We start from the raw sequence: 22,585 nt of genomic DNA, 5'->3' as shown, positions 1-22,585 counted from the left end.
TGACTGCCGAGGAGAGGAGAGGAGAGGAGAGGAGAGGAGAGGAGAGGAGAGGAGAGGAGAGGAGAGGAGAGGAGAGGAGAGGAGAGGAGAGGAGAGGAGAGGAGAGGAGAGGAGAGGAGAGGAGAGGAGAGGAGAGGAGAGGAGAGGAGAGGAGAGGAGAGGAGAGGAGAGGCTGGGTGACCCCTGGTGAGGAGGAGGCTGCAAACCTGTGTGCAGAGCCCCTGGTGTGGGAGAAGGGACCAAAATGGCTGGGCACTGTCCTTTCCTGCCTTGCAGCTGTGATGCTGAGCACAGCCAGCTGCAGGTCATGCCTGCTTTGCACAGCTTGTATGGCAGAGGGGACCTTGGCTCCCTGATCCTGAAGGTTCCAGCAGCATTTCTGCCTTGCCTTTCACCCAGTTTCTTCCTCTGAAGTGTGACTGAGGCCTTCGTGCTCACTGTCACCTTATTTGCCCTACTGTACTCCAGGGAGACAATCAGAGGTACACAGAACTTGTCAAGCTATAAATTTTAAAAAAACAGAGATAAACATTTTTCCTACTTGATAAAGGAAATAAATCCATTCAGTTTTGATGCCCTTTCTACTTAGAAGACCCATCTTGAACTCAGTGACACAGTTCACCTGGCACATTGTGTTCAGGGTCCTCTGGTGTCACGCCACTTCAGCTCAAAGAAAGGCTGCAACTCCTCACCTTGAGCTCATCTGCTCCTTCTCCAGTCCATCCCTGCTTGGGTACTGCAGGCAGCATTACCTTATTCTGGGTGTCTAAGGATAACCCTGGGGCAGAGCTTTCACTGCCACCTGCGGTGAAAAGGCTCTGAGGGTGCCTAGGTCCCAACTCTGTCCTTCCTCTCTCCCTGTGCCCCCAAGGGTGCTGAGCTGCAGCCTGTGCCTCACCATCCCCAGATCTCCCAGACACACAGAGTTCTGTGCTCCCTGGGGCCTGCTAATCTGTGTGCCTTGGTACCTATCCAGCATTTCCCACTATTCCTGTCCTGGCTAGTGTTCTGGCTATCACTAATAAGTAAAACATGCCCATGGGCATTCTCTTTTGAGGCAGCTGATGGATGTAGATTGCCCACATGCTCCCTACTTAAGGCAGTTTTGGAGAAGAGCTTGTTTCTGGCTCGCATGTAAGAGCAGAATTTCACCAAGTGCCCCACATTTTCAAGCAGAGTAGCTTATGGACAGTACAAACTGTTGCAGAGAAACTATTTTTTTAATGTGGCTTATCAGAATAGAGGAGAGGTGAGCTGACTGCAGAGCTGAAGTGTCTTTCCAGGGAAAGGTGCCAGGTGCAAACATGTTCCTCAGCCCGGCAAAAGCACAAGCTGAAGACTCACTGGTAAGCACAGAGGATGGGAATTGGGAACATGGTTTTGAACAGGAGGAAAAATTACTCTCAGGAGGCAGCCAGTCCTGCCTCTGAAGAGACAGGCAGGCATAGTCCTGCCTTTCGGGAGATACAGGCCAGCCCCACAGAAGCTGCTGGACTGGAAAGACCAGCGAAGGTGCCCAGGGCTGCCCATCCCACCCACAGCCTTCTCCTTGGTGCCTGTCCTCACCCCTTCCCACAGGGCTCTCCTAGGATTGGGTGTGCATGAGCAACGAGCCATCTCTCTCAAGGGCTGGAAAAGCCACAAGTCAAAAGGAGATTCACAACCAGTGAGAGACAATCTGGGGACCCTCTATGCCTCTAGCCAAGCTGTAGGTGCAGTCAGAAACCTGTGTGGGGTCTCCAGAAGGATTGACTGCAGTGGGAGAGACAGCCCACCTGTCAGTGGGGTTGCCTGCAGAGCCTGGGACATGGCAGATCTGCCCTTTCTGCCCACCAGCCTCAAATGCTGCCTTCACAGGGCTGCAGCTGCAGGATGTCCTCTGTTCCTGTGCTCCACACCCTCCTTCCAGCCCCACCGCACACACTACCCTGGGACACAGCAGCACACAGCCCCAGTGTCCCAAGTGAATTTTATCACCAGAGCCCCTCACTGCCTCCCAGCCCTTCTTGATTTCCCAGGGCAGCCCTGCTCTCTTCCCCTTGCCTGCCTGCCACAGAAGGCGTCAGAGGCATCAAGGGGCAGGAGCTGTCAGAGGCACAAGCGGAGCTGTTGCTACGCAACCCCGGCGGTGCAGCAATTAATGCTGGGGAAACATGCTGCGCTCTGAAGCTATTTGCATAGCTGCGTGCTGCAATACATTTGTTTGCATTGTGCCTCCACTGTTTAGTGGAGTTTAAAGTCAACCCTCCCCCAGCTCTTGCTGGAGGGGACCTGGGGCTTCCAACAAAGGCCACGCAGTTGGGGATGAAGGGGCTGGGGGAAGGCAGAGGTTTGTCAGTCCCTAACACCTACAGGCTGCACAGATAGAGCATTTACAGCACGGAGAGGAAGGGCCAAGTTATCTGTTTCTCCCTACACAGCCTGAGGAGCTTTTCCCAGCTCCTGCAGAGCCCCCAGCCCACTGGTGGAGTTGTCATATCTCTTCCTGTTGTACAAGGGTGATGCTGTGCTTGCTCTGCTTGTGAATGCCATAAAAAAAGTTTTAGGGGCAGCCCAGCCTGCCTCTGGTTCTATAGTGTATTTGGGCAGGGAGCAAGAGGGGAGGAAAGAAAGAAATCGGCTAGTTCATACCAACCTACCTGGGAAGACAGTCTCCGAAAACCTGTCAATTGCCAACTGCAATCTTCTGGCTTGCCTAACCCAAGTTTTTCACTATTAAACTTGAAGCCTGTACCCTTTTTAGGTTTCCTTTTTTAGCCCTTGAACAACGGTTTGATTGATTATAAGTTTACAGGTATGTTTTGTACCTCAGAGGCACAAGAAGCAGCAGCAGAACAAAAGTTCAAGGCTAAGTGTTTCTGTTCCTTTCAGACCACTCTAAGCACCAGGATTATAGTTCTGTAAAAGAAACAAAACATAGCTATAAACTTATAAAATCCAATTCAGTATTTTTACAGGGATGACCTTTCCCCTCCCTCTCTTGCTGCCAGGCAGCTGACTCGTGCCAGTTGGCAGAGAGGTGCCTTGCACCCCCCAAAACCAGAGGTACCTCCTGAGTACCCCACCAGGCTGAAAGGTATCTTGGAAACCTGACTAAAAGCAGAGATTTGAGAAATGTGGATGACTAAGAAGAAAGCCTAACTGGTGAGCAGTGCCCTCCATCAGCTGAACCCAAAGCACTGGCCATGCCCACTGTGAGCCCAAGCTCTGAGGCAGTGTCTCACTGCCCTTGGGTGGCACCTCCAGCCCTGCTGGTTTCAACCACTTAATTTATTTTTCAGGGTGAGTGGAAATGCCTTTTTGAAGGGTTGCAAAGGAAGAACAGACTCTTAAAGGGGACCTGCTCACTGCTGGCAGTCAGGTGAGCTGAGCCCAGCCCCAGGAGCGCATGCCAAGCGTGCACTTGGAAGGGGCTGTGCCGTGGCTTCCCAAGGACACGCTTGCTTTGCCTGTGCTGGAGGGCTGCATGCAGAGATCTTACCCAGCAGAAGGGGGAAATGGGCTCTCTGCCAGTCCCAGTTCAGCTTGTTGGAATGGCCATGCAAAAGCAAACATGCTGGGAAAGGCATGGGACCATCTGACTGTGCTCAAACCCATCTCCACTCATAGCTGCAGCACAGACCTCGTGCCTTGAGAGGTGCAGGATGTGCTTCCTTCTGCTGGCAGAATGGATGTCCCCTTGAAGGGGATGGGCAAACCAGCCATGGGCACGAACAGTGTAAGCCACTGAAGCAAGATTTTCTGGAGCTCATCTTTCAAAGTCCCAATTAAAAGGCTGACACTGGATGCACCAGTTTAAATGCCTGTATTTCAATCCTCAGAAATATGCCTGGCACCTCACACTCCCCACACAGATGAATGAGTCCCTTCACACCTCTGTGGGTGCTACAGTAATTCTCCCTCACTGCACTGAAAAAAAATAGAAAAGCAGCATGCAAAGAGCCGTGGCTCCACATAACAGCTAGGAAGGAGAAAAAGCACTCTCCTCTAAATTAAAAGCTGAAGTTGTGCAAAGCACAGCCAAAATAACTATGGAAATATTGCTGCCAGGTTCTCAAGGCCCCAGAATTTACTCCATCCTTGGTGACGCACTTGGGGATGGACTGAGCTTGTATTTCAGCTGAAAAGCAGGAAGAAACAAGTTATAGGTGGGTTTTGTTTGGCTGGGTTTTTTTGTCAGCTGCATGTATTCATCGACATATCCAGGTTGTACAATCAGCCAAGTGACTGGACAAGTAACAGACATCCATTATAGATTCACACTTTTAACCCTTCAGAGTAGTGTCTTTTATTTGTTTATTTATTTTTAAACTAGTTTAGCATTATAAATCACTTCTCCCCACCTGTAACCAAATAGAAATCAAACAAACCAAAGCTGGTTTTACATTAAAAAAAACCAATAGCAGCATCAAATAAGTTTTGCATTTTTATATTCCTGTCATAACTTCCTTGACTCCCACCTTCCCCAAAACCCAACTGTATTCTATAGTACTTTATCATCATTGTAATATTTCTAATATAATATTTAATGACTAATTTAAAATGTTACCACTGAGCTATTGCTTTAAAACCAAGGGAAATTTATCATGTTGGAAATACTATTCTACATACTAACTTTCAAACCCTTTCCAGAATTGTCCTTGCTAATTTTTCTAATTATCAAGATCATTTGGGATCTTCCCTTTAAGGAAAAAAAAATTACCATGACTGTTTCCTTCTGAGGCAGTACCCAGAATCTTTGCTGAGCTAGGTGCTCCAAAAGGATAGATAGCACCAGAAGACCAGAATAGATAGAAAAACAGACAGCACCAGAAGACAGATAACAAAAGCATGCAGGGCAAAAAAAAAAAAAGTTCTTACAATGATTTTCACAGCTTTGCACGTTTTATAAAAAGCAGCACCCAGTTAAGAGAAGGGGGAATGAACCACAGGGACTGTGGAGTAGAGAGGGATGCCCTGAGTGTCTTTAACCATTCCAGGAAGATATACTGGCTCTGCACCTGAGGTGACACAGGTGTATAACCTCTCCCCTGCTCTGTGTCCATCACAGTCAGTCCTGTCTGTCCTGGGGACAAAGCTCTCTCTCCCCAAACTTCAGACATGCACACACAGGTCTGCTGGAGTTACTGTAATAACTGCAGGGGTTCAACAACTGTCAAACTCCCACTGAAAGTGCACTTATCTGCAGTAATGAGGGCTTGTGACAAGGATAGGCTGTGCTGAGAGAAATACCACCTTCCCCTCCTAAGCTGAACGTACACTGAAAGGTGGAAGAAAACTCAAATGCATTGGACACCCTCCCCTAAGACTTTCCTGGTCCCAGTTCCAACAGACACATTGCCACGCACAGCTACTGCCTACTTCCAGAAGTCTTCAAGGATTTCAGATTCTGTAATTATCCAGGTTGGGGTATTTTCCCAACATGGACATGAGAAACCAAATGCAGGAGCTTGGTTGAGCACTCACTAGAGCTAACCACACTCAGCACAGCCCAGTCACCAAACCTTGGGAGGGGCCAGTGGAGAGATCTGAAGAGGAGAGGGTATCCTGGGTGTAATTAACAGATGTTGGGGGATATGACCCCATTTCAGATAACCTGGAGATTCAGATAATTGGGCCTCAGATAATCAAGGCCACATTGTTAATAGAAACAGTATCACAACTCCTAAGGGCGGCACTCCCCATATGCCAAGCCAGCCCTGCTTGCAGGGGAATGCCTGGTGAAATATGAATTAGCAGTTTGATACATGTCCCTGCTCTCTGTCAGCTGCTGGGCTGAGCAGCAAAGCCTGTTTCTGATGCACCACTTTGGCTGGTTGCTTGGGAAATAGGTTAAGGCAGAGATGTGGATTGCAGCCCTGGATGCCTGGGGACAAGGCTGTCTCAGAGCTGACGGGCTAGGTAAGCTCTATTTTGAAAGTGGGTTAATTTAGCTGCCATTCAACTACCATTAAATGATGTAGGTTAATTTTATAGTCAGATAACTATTAAGAAACCAAAACATAAGGCAGGAAATGTCTCTGTGCATACCAGTGAGGAGAGATTTCCTCTGCGCTAATGCATACCCCTCCCCTTCAGCTCAAACCTCTCATCCTTCCATTTCAGCACATCCCTCACATCGTCTTTTTTTTAACCCTTGTCATTACACACTCTTGTCCTTCCTCCCTCTTTTAAGAGAGTCTATTCTTCTTCTCAAAAATTCACCTTGATATCCTGGCCCACAATTATTTTTCTCCCTTCTTTATATTGTCACACATTGCAGTGCTAGAGGAAGACTGACAAATTCAAACCACATCTGACCCTGGCAGATGTCCACTAAGAAAGGTTCCATCTTCCCCCACACAGGCAGTATTTGTGCAGCTACGTGGTAAATTGAGGTAGGGAACTACACCTTGCTTAGTATGCAACATTCTATCACTACCAATACACCCAGTTTACTTTAGGGGTATTTTCCATATTTAAAGCCTCCTCAATTGGCATTTTACCCTTTGTAAATGGATGCTGCAGTTGAAATGTACTTTATCTCTGTGTGATTTTCCTTAACACAGCATAATGTTTGGCATTGTTTGTTTCTTTATACTGGTGACAAAACCCATCAATTGGTGGTTTGTCATAAAAGGAAAAATAAAATAAAATAAAATCATCAACAACAGCTTATGCCAGCAAAGGAACAGATCCTTTGGAAAAAGCAGAGGTGACTCATCACTCCTCATGTGCAGCGAGGAAGAAGCAAGCATCAGAGCCCTGCAGATCCCCCCGAGATGCCTCCACAGATTGCCTCCCTCTGACTTCTGTGCTTTCCTGGTCCCTCCAGCAGGAAAATGAGTCCCTAACTTTTGCAGAGAAAGCCAAAGCGATGATGACCCATTAGCACATCCTGCCCATCAACCAATCACAGCTCTCCTCTACTGCAGACATTTTTTATCATATTAGCAGTAAGTGCACTATGCAAACCCTGAGAGCTCACAGAAATGAACTCGCTCTCAACCACGCAGCTGTAATGAGACAACAATGCTCACGGGACACTGCCATTTGCACTGTGCTTTTTATGACCAGAGAAATACAGAACGGGGCTGTACCCAGAAATCGCAGCTAAACCACCTCTGAAAAATCCTGCTCACAGCAACTCAGATGGTCAGACAGTGACACCAGAGCCCAAACAATGCATGTTGTGAGAATTCTGACCCACAAAAGGCTGACTGCCAAATTCCCTATTGTCCTGCTGAGGCCTTGCCACTCTGATAAATCTTGCAATGGAAGTCCTTTTTTTGCTCATGAGACACAAAAGAAGAGAGGAAAAAGCCAAATCAATCTGCTTTTTGCCAGCACTGAGGCACTACCTTTGTCACTTTGATTTTAAGCTTTATAATTGTTATTCTATTACAATATTACATTATATAACTATTATTGCAAATTCAATAGTACAATTGAATGCAGAGCATATTTCTTTTAAATCCTGAGTTATGTTATTTTTCCTTTTATCAATTAGAAATCCAGTCTACACTCAAACACAAGTAAATACACCAACATAAGGACAGGTATGTGCAAGGTGGCTAGAACTAAAGAGCAGATGAGTGGTCAACTTTACCATACACACTTGTGTCTGTCAGAGAAAAATAGAGGGCCTGAAACAGGAGCAAAACTCTACTTGCTTTTGAGCATGAGCAGCAAAGCTCACTGAATTCCAGCTTGATAGACCTTTAGTGAACAGTAAGGTCAGGCACAATGGCCCGACCAGAATTTAGTTATTAACAACCACAATTCAGGTACCAAGTAAGCTTGTTTAGCTTTTGCACCTTGAGCTGATGTTTGATGAATAGAAACAAGAAAAAAATTTGTACTTCTGTACAAACAGAGTGTATTTGCTATGGTAGCTTCTTATGCAAAACCAGAATCCTACTGACTCTTTTTTTACGGTCTCCTTTCAAAATCAAGTAGTTTGTTTTTAAACCCTTGGTAACACCTCACATGCAGCTAGTTGCTTTAAAGACCTGAAAGGAATCTGAGGAAGATACCATGTGTGACCACAGTGCACCTGAAAGCATTGAAAAAACTATAATATCATCTTCACCTGAAAGGGGAACGTAGTGGAACTAGTGGATCCTCCAAGCAACCACCTCAGGCTTAGATTACAGCAAGGGACCCAGCACAAATATTGGCTGTGTGTATGAAAAACCCCTCCACACATGGGGGAAGCTGTTGGACTTCTCCTAGTGTCAGGTGTTCCCTGCAGTCCCAGAGTAACTCAACAATTAGTGTCAGGGCCTTCCTCCAAAGCTCAGGGAGAAGAAAGGCTCAGCTTTAAGAAAGGAAACCATAAAAGCCCTTTTCAAAGTTAGGAATGTCATTCCAAATGAGTTAAGCAAGCCCCACACTTTAATAGCTGGGCAGGAGGCATCTGGGACATGAGACAATGGGATCTTGCATATCAGCAAAAAAATTTTCCAAACCTGAGCAGGTGTAACCTATTTAGCACTGTAATTTTTACAGGCAGTTTGCTGATAATCCTCTCCAGACAAACCACTCCTCCTGTCAGCACACGGCTGGCTGATCTGCACCTGGAGCAGGAGCCCAGTAAAGGCAGGCAAGCAAGCTGTGACCAAGCCAGCCCTGGAAAGCACAGCCAGGGAGACAAGGCAGGAGCCACACAGCAACAGATCCACTGCAGGCTCGGGCACAGGCAAGAGCTGAAGCCTCTGCCCCATCCCCATGGTGTTAATGTCAGGGCTGGGTGGGTTGTGGTCCAGGACTCCGGTCAGCTCCTTCAGGAGATGCAGCTGTATTTTCATACAGGCAACTTTTGTATGTTCGGGCAGCAGTGCTTGTGCTTCTGTGCTCTGAAGGATACCTTAAGCACTTCTAATTTTAGCTGAGCTTTTAAACAATTCCTGGAAATCTGAGCTGTAGCCATCTCATACGAAAATCTGCCTTTTAGTTAAGTGTGTTGGGAACAGACTCCTGCAGAGCTGTTAGACACCTGCAGAGGAGGAGGCAGCAAGAGAAGATTTTTAGAAGTTCTATTTCAAATGCGATCTGTAATTATAAGACATTCAAAGTGACCTGTAAAAACAAGATGCATTTGTTTTGTGTTCCCTCTTCATGATACCAAAAGGGAGCTTTTAAAGATTGTGTTGTCTGCGGTTTTCAAGTAGGTGGGTAAGAAGGAACTTAATTAATTCATAATTCATAGGTGTGAAGTCATTCACATTTCTTTTGATTTTCCTACTAGACAGCTGAGAACATCTTGGATTTCAAGTTACAGAGTCTGCATCAAATGTACCAGATCAGAGGAAACAACACTCTCACAAACTGGGATCCTTCCAGCATTGTAACATCTACTAAAGTGTCTCAAGAATAATTACATTAAAAAGATAAACTTTCTCTTTAATCTCTTTTCCATCTTCATTGTATCAAAATCCATAATCCTAGATTTACCCTAACACTTCAAGCTCAGTTTTTTGAAACTGCTTTTCATCTGTAGCTCTGTTCCTCTGTGTATGAATCATATTCCTAAACAGGTCCAAGAACCTGCTATTCACTTCCAGTTAAAACCTCCATTCAGCCAGTACCCTTGTTTGGGCATCTGCCAGAGCAGAGTTGGCAGATTAAGAAAACGGTGATTTGCTGAAGTATCTTCCTGAATCAGGATTTAAATCCTCCCCCTCCCCCAGACCCACTTTTGTCATGCCTGTAGGAAATTAGAGAGCTCAGCATGCTCAGGCAGGAAAGCTGCTGGCGATCTGTCTCACTGCAGACACCAGAGCAAGCTCTGCACTGGTGGTGTTCGAGGAGCCACACCACACGGGCTTTGGTTACACGGGAAGGTGAAACTCTCATGCTCAGGAATTCCCTTAATTAAACCAGCTTCACTCACAAAAATTAAGCTTATTTCCAGCTTTCAGATCCTTCATGCTGAGCTCAGGGAGTTGCTCTTCCCCTCCCAGCAGCTTTTACTTCCACAGAGGAGCAATGAGCAGAGCCTCTCATTCCACATCTGAGGGAGTATCTGCATTGTAGCAAGTGAGCCAGCTGTTTGTGGGGGTACAGTCCACAGCTATTCCACAAAGGATCTGTTACTTCAGAAGGTGACCAGATATGCTCCTGCAGGTACAAAAGAGGCAGCTGCCTCTTGCAATAACAGACTGAGCAGCTCAAAACCCACCCTGAGTCCAAACAAACAGAAGGAAATTAGAAGGTGACTTTTAAAGTTGCCTAACAGGGCTAATTGTGTTTCTTTTCTACTTTTATAAGAGACAACAGAATGGAAGCTTCTGTCTGGGTCTGGGTGCAACATCTTGTGAAATCTTGTCATGATACAGGAAACAGCTTTTAAAAGAAGAAATCAAGACTGTGTTCATTTAAGTTTGAACAATTTCATCTTAGCAGTGCGAGACCATCAGCAAGTCCTTCAGGAAAAGCAGAAAAACATGGTACTTCTGATAATCGCAGGACTAAAAGTGTCAATTAAGAATGTTCTGGGACAAGCCTGCACAGTGTAATGCATCCTAAAGAATGGCAGATGGGAATATGGTTCATCACTTTCAAAGGCTATTTTCATAGATTTGACAGATGTATTCAGACAAAGAGAAAAAAAATATTATAAATGATAGTTTACCGCACAAGGCTTTCAAGCTATTTACACATAAAAACTCACTATTCCTGAGTAAGTGTAGGATGTAGTCTCTAGTTAAACCAAGTTTTTTACTTAAGAGAAATTTGCCTGGTAAAGCTAAACCAGTGACAGCACCCAATTACCATTTTGCTTTTTGTTTTTAATAACGGCATTAGTATACAAGAAATACAATAATTAGTTTGTAATGTAACAGTTATTTAAGGATTTTAAGAAACAAAAAAGGCACTGAAAAATGCAAACCCTAAATTACCTACTTTTCAATAGCACATGCTAAGAAAGGCAATTTCTCAGGAGAAAAGAAACCTGGGCTAGATACCATGCAGCATTATGAATTTTCCTAAAGCTAGGAAATCCCTATGCATCACTCTCCAAATCATTGTAGAACTGAACACAAAGGTTAGCAGAAATGCCTAAACTCACGTGGGTTCCATTATACACCACTTAGTGTAACCTACTTTTTAGTATTCAGCATTTCAGTATCAATAATGCATAACATCAAAAGTCGTTCAACCCCAAGTACAGGCACGAGAAAGTAAACATGGATCTTGGAAAAGGGCTGGCTGCAGCGTGGTGTCACTGCTGGATTTGCCGTGTGCCCCCGTGCAGAGGGACAGCAAGATGGAGTTGCTGGAACCTTCCCTGTGCTAATGGGGAGCTGGGGACCTGCCCCCTCTGTGCAAGAAGAGCAGAGAAAATAAAGCTGCAGAGAAAATAAAAGCAACAGCAGTGCCTTGGTGGGCAGCTAAGCAAGGTGCCTGTGCCTGGTGATGTGTGCTCCAGTACTAAGCTCCACTGCCCCAGCCAGAGCTCTGCCTGCTGCCACCCCACAGCCCAAAACCGACCCACACGGGGCTCTGGCCACGCTCTCACGACCTCCATGCCTAGCCTGGCTCATTACTGAGTGCTCAGTGAACATCACTACACCACCTTTTATTTTCCCTTCTGAGAGGCTGTTTGTTCTTCACTGGATAAATTATTTACCATTAAGGATATTAAAGTAGCCAGTAGGGAAGCACAAATTAAGAGTAGGGGAGTTCATGAGACCAGGCTGCTATGAGACAGCGTTTCAGCTTTCACATGTATTCCCTACCCAGCTGCTAAAGCGGCTTTACCGTCAATCCTATTTAGGGCAGGAACCCAACGGAGTATGGAGATTCCAAAGCTCAGTCCTTCAGCCAGAAATTGCTTTACCTTCTATTTTCACTTCCTCCCCTGCTTCTCCCCCCTTGTGATAGCTTCCATCTCATATCCTTGGGCTACTAGTAACAAGCATTTAGAAAACACATTAGGAACAAGAGAATTGGAACCCCTTGAAGTTTTTCACAACAAAATTTATTAGAAGAATAGTGGTTTTGAAAAGTCTAGCATCCAGTGAAAACTACCATACACAACGTTACAGCTGGGAATGTGTTTCCAAAATGACATGGTCAAATAATACAATGGAGCCATTAAATCTTACACATGCACAACAAGAGAATTAGCGCTTTGACATACAATGCAAAAAATAAATGGACCACATGAAATAAAAATTTAAAAGTACTTATCACATACATTAAGACACAGCTTATTTAGTCCAGTCAAAAAATCAGAACTGCATTTAAAAAATTAATGTAGTGCAATCAAACCAAAAACCTTAATTTGTGATCATAAGTGCTCTACTACATAAAACATTGATCATAGCAAGGAACAAAAAATTCAAATCACACAGTACAAAAAAAATCTGTAAATAAATATAAACTACAGTACAAGAGAAATATTAAATTATACAATTCCGTCAAACTGTAAACAGTATATTGAAATGAGGTCCATAAGAGTAAAGGGGGGGGGTTCCTGTTTTTTTTTTCCCATGACACTTGAACTTCTAGAGGTCAGAGAGAAATGCCATTTTCCATACTCTTCAAAGACTATGGGTTACATAAATAGAAAGAGAAGACTTTTTAGATGTAAAGTGTCAAATAATAAAGCAGAGGTGTTGCTGACTTGCGACTGCCAACAGATCACCATGAAGGCAGAACAGCAGATTTTAGTTTCAGGCTTGGCCTCCAGGTGAGCACACCACAGAGGCCTGGCACTGCAGGTGTTCAGTGAACAGTGCTCAGCCTTAGAAAGGAGGTGCCTCGTGAGCTCTGGTCCTGCCCAGGAGGTGGAATTAATTACAGACAACCTGGACCTCTGCTGATTATCTGACAGGTTTACACGCTTGTCATACAAACACCAACTTTGGCAGAACAATTACTAATAAACTCAAAGCACTCCCGGCCCATTGGTTTCCATCACAGTGGCCAGTGCACAGAATTCTCTAAGGACATTGCATAACTAGAGTGTAGAGGTCAGACAGCCAAGGACCCGTGCTTGAGGTTAGAAGTAGTTATGGTGAGAGAGAAGCAAGAGCCACGTTAAGAAGCTGCCTCTGCTGTTCGCAGAAGCAGCTGGGAATGTATTTCATTTTTAGCTGCGCTGGCTAGTAGTGGCATTTTAAAATATATAAGTTTAAGATAACATATATACTATATATGTATATAATATAATACATATTATATAATATACATAGGAATTTCTTACAATACATACCAGGAACCCCCACGCGATCTGCTCAGTAGTAATAACTGAATATACAGAATGCCACTATAAGTGTCTGAGGCACTGTGTGCTGGAGAGTAAATATGCAGCTTTAAAATCCGTTTGGCTGAGTTATACCTGGATACCTGAACTGAGTTTTAAGTTGACATTCATCAAGGATGTGCTATCAGCACGTCAAAAGAAAAGCAAAACAAAATACAAGTCACTGCTAGGTTTAAGAAGAGAGTACAAGTACCTGAATTGAGTGAGGATAGTGTGTAAACTGTCCCTGAGGGTTTTTAAACAGTGTGTGTACAAGTTGGATTCCTAAGAACATTAGTTTAAACTTACACTGCGGACTGATAAAATACCAATGTCTGACAATTTAACAAGTGGAGGTTAAAAAGAGTTATGAGCAAACACTCAAAACATTTTATACATTTTAAAGCAGCAGTAAGCTGCTGTAAGCATACATCCCATCAGTACAAGCAACACGTGGGACTCAGATAAAGGTTTCTATTTGCAAAAAGCCCATCATATATCGATAAGTAAAGAATATTCACCTGCTAAATTAGAATGCACCTAGTTACAGACTAGCAATTCAAGATTAATTTTTTAATCAAATACTTTGCTATACTTTGCTATTACATACTAAAATTCCTTAAGCTCACTAATGCTGGTATTCTAATCTATTTTTTTTAAATGTTCCCCCTTCATTTAAGAAATATACCATTCCACAACTTAAACATTAAGATCCATTTTCAGTCCTCAGATGTAAAAAGCATGTCAATGAGTTTATATTAAAAATTTACACGGTAAAAAGGCTTGAATTTCAGCCAGAGATTCTAAATACTACTCATTCCCTGAAGGCATAAGGGAGAAAGAATCCCTACCCATTTTTCTTGTGATATAGTTTTCAAACTGAACATTAAACAATGGTCCAAAATGTTTTTTTTTTTCAGTTTGGGAAACTTCCCTTCCCTACCCATCATCCCAGATTCCCAATGTTAAGCCCTGAAATGGCCTACTGAAATGATCAGTAAAAAATACCAGGCATGTATATATACATCCCCTGCCTGAACTCCAGAATATTTTGTTGTACTAGTCTTTAAAAGACAGATTAATATCCCAAGAAACCTTGTGATCTGACCTGACAAGCTGTTCATGATCCTAGATTGTATATTTGAAGTATTTCATAACCTGAAGACCAGATTTAATTAAGACTCTGGCATTGTAACAGAGAAAGTGCTGCAGTTATTTATCCCTTTTCTGGTACTTCAGAATAGGTCAGACAAGTGCTTTTTATTGTTTACATGTTTTCACGCAGGCATAAAAAGTATTATCTGCAAAACTATTTGAGAAATGTAGCACCAAGTAATTGATAAATTGTTTAAGTAGCTCTAGCAGTATCCTCATTATTTCTGAGTAGGAAAAAAATATTAAGATAAACTGTGCTAGGTGATGATGAGAGAAATTGTTTTGGATGTTAACTTTTCCTGCTCCAGTCAAAATGAAGCCTGTGTCCTAATCCCTGCTCTGTAAGGTAGTTATCATCTTGAGTCCTCCTGAATTGTACTTACCAATTCAGTAGAGACAAGCACAGGGGCACTGGTGGGGATGTTTGTTTTTAAGCAGGTAGATTAAATGCCCTGGACAAGCTAAAAAAAAAATCCTCCTTTCTAGTACATCACCCAGGAAAACTGATTTTGCAACTGGGCTGAGAGATTTTTGTAAGAACTAAATAGAGCTCTCTTAATATGAAGGTTTTTATGACAATACCTGAATATAGGCATAATTCAGTAGGACATGAGGTCCAAAACTGCTGCTGTAATACTGGTTTAGAGAATTGGCCCCAATCAAAGAAAGAACAGGAAAGAGAGAGAGATGGACACTGGAATGCTCTAAGTACTTAACAGCTTTTCCTGGTACACATGAAGTGGATCTACAGATCATTTTGGGTTTGAAATATCTCTCTGCCTAGTGGTCATCACAGTGCATTGTGTTTATACACTGGATAATCTGAAATGAGTTACTATAGTGGCTACTTTATCTGCTACATTCATCAGAACTGCATACAACTACCAGTGCAGATTTTCAGGTTTCTGAAGGTTCCAATTACTGAATTTTCAATATAATTCAAGATCAAGTAGAAACCTTTATAGTACCAAAACAAGTCTCAAAATTATTTTCTTACAGCTTTCTAAAACAATATTAGCCAACATTATGTACTGATGCCAAGAAAAAGCAACATTGACCTAGACTGAAATTACATTTAATTTCTGAAACATTTGTGGGGAATACCTAGAGGTTTCTGATCCTCACGAAAATGAGGGAAACAACCCTTCCCATCCTACTTCTAACATTTGGCAGAGAATTTAAGCTATTTAGAATATTGTGAAAAGTCTTTAAGTAAGGTTAATAATTTTGCCTTCATAAGATTTTGGACTGCAATAAGAGTATGCATTCTTATACTGAAGAGTTCAAATTTTGTCTTCACTGAAGAAAGAGGTCTTTACATTACAGATGCAGCCACACTGTTTTTGAGAAAAAAAGGGAACAGCAGAATGCTCCCTTCACTCCTTGGACACTGTGTTCTTCTCCTAAGACTCAAGGACATCTTAAGAGCATTACTTGAAAGTAAACTGGAAAGAAACACATGGCAATTCCAGTTTTGCCTGTATAACAATCGTTGCAGATGAAACATAAAGCGATTCAATCAGAACTAAAAAGTTGTTTCACAAAGCTTACTCAACCCTAAAGCCCCTAAATCACTTTGCCAGCTCCCATGAATTTCCAGGGAAAGGCAATGTACTCTTGAGTACTCACGAAAGAAATATTTAGATGCAAATGTTGGCCTGCCACAAGACAAAGCACAGACTATTCCTTGTCTGCTCTTACCCAGTCTAAACACAAATGCAGTTACCTCCAGTGTTTAGGAATATCCTCCAGCAGTGGAAAGTTCTGCAAAAATTGTCATGCAGGAGTTGCGAGAGAACACAGAAGCTGAATGTGTTCACTTACTAGAGGCATTATCCTATCTGTATCCCTGCATTGTTAAAAATATTTTTTTCTCCAACTGCCAAAAAAGTTCAGAGTTTGAATTCAGGTCTATCAGTAGGGTTGGTAATGCAAGCATCAAGTTATGAGTTCTGCAACAAAAAAGAAAGTAAAGGCATACCTGTATTGCTTATGCAGCAACTTCTCCTGTGCAACAGGGAAAAAATGAGAAATTCTAAAGGAAACTGTCTGGAACCTTTAGAAAAAAATCAGGGAATGACTGGAAAATAAATAATCTTTAGACAGAAATAAAAATGAGTCCAGAAACGTGTCCCTACAATATCTAACTGGAAACGTTCAACTCTATAGCTGTACTCAAGCATTACAGCCACAATAATGCCTACAACACTGTGGAATGAGGATCCAGCTGGCTGAAAGTGAGGTAATAGTTTGTAATAGGTCAGAGTTCTAAAAAAGCACTTTTACATCTTACAAATCCAAATGAAAAAAAAAAAAAAAAGGACACAATTCATACATGTTGGGCTTTCCCACCAGAACTGTACGATAATTAACTCCACACCAGGACCCCTACCACACTAAGCCTTACTCATCTTCAATTATATGCTGCAGCAAAGATTTACCAAGCGACACCTAAACTTCAGTACAATATGAAACTTCGATTCTTAAAACTTTATACACACAAAATATAAAATTACTTTTCTAGGATGGGGTAGGGGAGGGGGATTCTCCTTCATGGTACTTGGACTGAAAAACTAGTTTTCAGAGACTGCCACAAATATAATTCACAGTTTCTTGCTGTCAGGCTTTTTCAGCTACATCAACGTAGTACACAACAATACTGTTAAGTCCAATAACTACATTGGATGGACATTCTCGGGAATAAGAGAAAACTAGTGACAAAAAATACCCGAAAGGTCTCCTCCTAACAACGTCTCGATTTTTACAGGGTTGCAGTTTGTCTATGTTACACGTTAATGCCATCTCACAAGAGCAGCAGGAGAAGGCTTTAAAATCTTTCTCCTGTCCAAGTGATCCAAGTAACATAAGCATCCACTTACCAGAAATAAGATGAGAAACAAGGCTTTTGTTACAAAGACCGCAGTGAACCACACCTTCCCACACCAAAATATGGTCAACCAGGGATTTTGGCCATGCAAACTGCTGGTCAGCAGAAAATTAAGCATGCTAATGGACAAACATTAATTCCAATCATATATTTAAAATGATCCCAAATACTACTAGTTAGCTACACTGAAAGCGCCTGCAAAATATATGTAGTGGAAAATGAAACAAAATATTAGTGATCACTGCAGCACTTAGAGTGATACTAGTCTTAAGTGATGAATCACCTCAGAGAAAATATGTTAGATGGGACTTTGAAACAAAAAAGTAATATTAAAAGGTGCACCTGAATATTACAGACTAAATTTACAAAACCTACAATAAGGTAAAATATATATCTTTTGAATATTCAGCAGCTTTTTTTTAAATTTGTTTTTATTTTTTGAGAGGCTCATGAAATTTTAAAAAGGGACCACTAACTAATCTCAACCATGCTTCACAAAACAATAATGGCTATTTCATATTGCAGTTACCAATGTAATGCAATTAGTGCTTAAAAAATAATCTACACTTTTTCTTTTTTTTCCTTTTTAAACAGAGACCTTTGGAGGAAATATGGTTGTTCAAAAGCTTCTCGAAAAAGAAAGATTACCTGAATATTAAGTTATCACAGATCAAGTGTTGTGTTTAAAAGCTTTGCAGTTATGAGTATTACAATCTTCAGGTCTCAGGACATTTAAACTGAGAAAGTTACGTGTTTGGTTTGTTGTTGTTTTTTTTTTTTTTTTTAAATCCACTTCCTAACCAAAGCAAATAAAGAGTACTCAACTTCTCACTATCTATTTACAATTCTTAGCCTACAGTCTGAAATGACAAGACAAATTCTCTTTTAAAACTGCAGCATTAAAGGGTAGGCACACCATTCTTCTGCTGCACGATTGTCACCCACTTAAACATACACATACAAAATATTTAGGTTAGTAAAATGAGCACTCCACATACACTACAGTGACAAGTTTTATAAAACTCAACTCATGTTTCTTAAATAAGGACAACTGCAAAAGGTTAAACCTCTCTCAAGAGTAAAACTGTGTTACTTTTTTTTTTAACTTGCAACAAACTTTCTACCATAACCTCCAACAGCAGATGAAACCACGCCTTAAACTGCGCCTTTATTGCAATCACCAGCTAAACTGGAACGTATTGCAGAGTTTATATACTGCTACTGAGCTTAAACTGCTTTAAATGCCAAGATGACAACTAGAAAGCTACAAGGAACCAGGATTTTGAGGACTAAAATATATTAAGTAAACAAAAATAAAGTATACTTGGGGCCAAATGCCCAGTCCATTTCAAGAATGAGCAGTGCATATTTAAAACAACAGCAATGGTGTGCCTAACCTTTGAAAATATGAAGTTGCTGGGGAGGGGGAGAGGCTAATAGATTCAATTGTTCCAGAAGTCATTCAGCATCCCTAGGGCTACCTAGGTCACCCTCCCATGAACTTTGAGAGACCACTTTCACTGACATCACTTAATGCTCTCACACAAAAACTCCAATGCTTCTTTTGGTTGTGCAAATGGGGAAAAAAATGCTAAGTCTATCTACCTTTTGCACAGATTAAGACCAAATTGCTTCTACCTGAAGAACCAGCAATTATGATTTGGTCATGTTGTGGTTAAGTCCAGTAAGTTCCATTTAGTTACTGACCACTCCCGCAGAAAGTATCAAAGATAAAAGTTCAGTACAAAACTTATCCTGGATCTCCATATAAGCATAAAGATACCACCATACTGAAAAAACCCAGATTTGTGGTTTACGGAGTGCTTTTTTTTATGGTGTTTAAATGCTTATTCTAGCATGTGCTAAACCACTATCAAAATAGATTAAATAAAAACAACAACAAAAAAGCAGGACTTAATTCCTGCTACTGGCAACTGTAATATTTAAAAAGGAAACACCCATTCATTGAGTGTTCGACCCTGACAGTATTACAGATAGATATGATGCAGAGCCTGAATTAGATCAGGCTACCAGTGTTTTACTTCTTCCCTGAACATTAACAAGCTCCTTCACTAATGTGGATATTTGGGCAGACTACTGAGGTTGTAACGTTTGAGATCACCATTTTGTGGGCTATTTTTTTTCCTTTTTTTTTTTTTTTCTCCCAGTATCACAGTAGTTTGTTACACAAATCCCCCATCCCTGGATTAGAGTCATATAAACTAGCTGTTGGGACCACATAGTTTAGTAAACTCAGAACCAAGTCTGTAAAAGTGTAAAGGTCACAAAGAACCATAGTTCTGGTATAATGAGGCATACCCTAATACATCATTTAGTGTACCCTGACTGCTCCTGACTGTGAGAAGCTTGTCTTCCGTGAGATAAGGCTACATCCTCAAGCAGGTGAGTGTAAATATCACCCTTCAAAAACACCAAATAAAATTACAGTGAAGGTAGTGTTATAAATAATAAACTGACATTTTCTGAAGGTAGTGTATGTAAGTTTTCCCTCCCCTCCCCTCCGGGTGAGCACTAAGCAGACAGCAAATGGTAAGTACGGTTAATTTAGAAAGAAAACAGTGGAGAGCCTAATTAGACCCAATTGATTATCAATCTAGTTGACAAATCTGAGTTCAAGAGAGGTACCATTCCTAAATAATTTGATTTAGCTCAAACCTTTCAATCAACTGGATCAACAAAAAATAAGAAGGGGAAAAAAAAGATTTCTGAAACATTTTTGAAGAATGACAGTCTGATTTTCATTTGAAAATTGCCTGGTTTCAGGAGAGTGTCAGTTTAACAAAGTGGACTTATTTCTATAAAGGCAGATATGAAAAATCCAACATCAGAAGTTCAGGCAGGCTCTACAGGCAAGATGTCCACTTCTACAGATCTGCATTCTTTGTGAGGTAACTCAATTCTCTATTACAGAGAAACATGCAAAAGGCAAAAGAAAAAAAAAGGAACAAAGAAAGAAAGAAAGAGGGAAGTGGGCAGGTGAAGGAGGGAAATTGTGCCATACTAGGCCAGAAAAATTTACAAATGTGACATTCAGAGCACATCTTTCACCTGTGTTCACATAAGTCTATGCTAAACTGCAAAGGAAAGAGCATTGCAGTAAACAGGAGACTCAGGTGCGCTCAGTGATGGTTGAACTATGCAGTAGTGCTCACCCAGTTTGCAAAGTAATTGGCACTCTACAACATCCCTATTCATCCTTCAGTTCATTCGCACTTTGTGCTGCTTCTCCCTGGGGATCTAATTCAATCTTTACTGAAACATCCTGCCCCTCCGACCTCATTAATTTCATTTTTTTCTTTGGAGGGTTTTTCAAAGTGCCCAGCCTCTCTTTAACTTTGTACTCCAGTGTACTGTGGGGGATCCCATAAATACTCTGAGCTTTGGAAACACTCATTTTCCCGCTCATAACCACAGAGATTGCTTCCTCCAGTATCTCGCTGTTGTACTGTCTGTATCTCCCTCTTTTCTTCCTAGGTTGCTTGGAGCCAGGATCTCCCTCTTGATCTGAGGTGGGATATGGCTGTCCAGAGGTAGACTGCTCAGCATCTGAGCCCCAGGAATCTGGTCCAGCATCCAGCAAACTTCTCCTATTTTGTTTTGGAAGGATAGCCCTTAACTTTTTGCTAAGCGCGCTCTCCGTTTGTGAACCCATTACCAAAGAGCTATAGCTGAACTGGTCACCAGTGCGGGACTCCCATGAAAGGTCCATGCCTCGAACTTGTGGTATCTTTAAATCCACAGGAGATGAATGGCTCACGTCCTTTTTCCCATCCTGCTTAGTTTGAAGTGCCATTTTTTGAAAGGCAGAGTTTTCTGTAAGAAAAGGAAGGTCACTGATGTTGCTGAGTGCACCGTTTCCCCTGAATTTCATGCGGCTGAAATTGAATTCGTAGTGTGGTTTTGCCCAAGAAGCCTCCCTGGATAATATTAAGTGCTGTCCATGATTCTGTAGTCCAGATGGCCCATGGCTGGCAGCTGCAGAGAACTGGTTTCTGCTCAGCAGTTCTTCACTAATCTGGAGTGATCGAGCCAGCGGTACTTTAAGAGATGTGGAGTGGCCATAACCTTCCCTGGTTCCATCCTGCAAGCTTCTTGGAGGTACCCCATCACCACTCTGTAGTCCCTCCGGATGGTGCTGGCTGGGTCTCCCAGGTCGCCTAATTGGATGGAAGGAAACTGATGTGAGCAGGACTTGCACAGGTAGGGAGGGATGGGTGAGGGGGCCACTCCTTTATTAGAAGGCCTTGCTTGGGTAACATCACTTTTTGTGTTATTTATTTTTCTCTAAATTTTTTTTTATTACTTTAATTTATTTTTTTTTTAAAGTCTCAGCATCAGTCAGTTTTAAAACTTGTTCGCAAAAAAAAGAGAAGCTTTTTGGGCAAAGAAAAATGAAACCTGTTGGCTGGTCTCTGGTTGGGTTCACAAATTCTCGGAGTAGAAAAGACTTCGCGCAAGCGTCTGAAAATAGCACCTTAATTACAAAGTAGTAATCAATCGCCATAGATCTACACACAACTGTGTTACTGGTGTGACGTTACCACTAAACAAGCACAGTAATAAAAGAGTAAGCCAAAGTGCAACATATTCAACATGTAAATATGACTGCCACCTGCAGTATCTACACACAGGTGGAAACCCTGGATAATGTTTGCTTACATCATATTGAAGAACTGCTGCTCAGGATAAAAGAAAAAGCTTAGCAGGCCTCAGAGGCATTTGCCTGAATTTCATTAAGCACCAAATATGAAAGCTGGATACTGCGGATCACAAAGAAAAACACTTACACTAGACTTACCAAACTGCTCTCTTAACAACTAATTGCATATAGACAGAGCCCTGAATCTCATTTGATAAAAAGCATGCCTAGGAAAAGGAAGATCTAAGCACCAACTGTCATTCAGATCAAGAGTTAACAAAAAAAAAGGCAGTATGTATTTTTACCATTTCCCTTTCATCACAAGTGTTCTTTCTATGAAATTAAGTACTACTGCTGCAGAGAGTCACATCTATTTTAATGCTTTGATTGCTTAGCCCCCTATAGTTATTAAGTCACATTGGTTTCAAAATCCACCTCCAAATTTCTCCATGTTCAGCATACAAATTAACAAAGAGAATCTATTTTAATGCTCTGGGACGTTATACTGGCGTCAAGCCCTCTGGCTAAGTCAGCATTACTTAAGGATAGGATACATAGAGCTGAAAAGCTACATTATTATTTTTAACATCACACTGGGATTAAAAAGAGTCTTTAGAGAAAAGACGTCCATTGCAAGAACCTGGCATGT

The 22,585-nt window shown here is 42.0% G+C and overlaps 1 protein-coding gene across 1 annotated transcript in view; it reads right to left on the bottom strand.

The window, feature by feature from the left end:
- Positions 1-11,943: 11,943 nt before the first annotated feature.
- LCOR (ligand dependent nuclear receptor corepressor) overlaps positions 11,944-22,585 on the bottom strand; it is a 34,011-nt gene continuing 23,369 nt past the window's right edge. The window contains exon 6 of the mRNA XM_059476840.1: positions 11,944-21,454. Within this exon, the coding sequence (XP_059332823.1) occupies positions 20,485-21,454 (970 nt within the window). The 3' untranslated portion in view covers positions 11,944-20,484. The remainder of the gene's footprint in view (positions 21,455-22,585) is intronic.

The sequence above is a fragment of the Ammospiza nelsoni genome, chromosome 8 (assembly GCF_027579445.1).
Source record: "Ammospiza nelsoni isolate bAmmNel1 chromosome 8, bAmmNel1.pri, whole genome shotgun sequence".
In the NCBI taxonomy this organism is placed as follows: domain Eukaryota; kingdom Metazoa; phylum Chordata; class Aves; order Passeriformes; family Passerellidae; genus Ammospiza; species Ammospiza nelsoni.
Note: the sequence above shows the minus strand (reverse complement) of the source record. Positions and strands in the feature narration are given on the sequence as shown.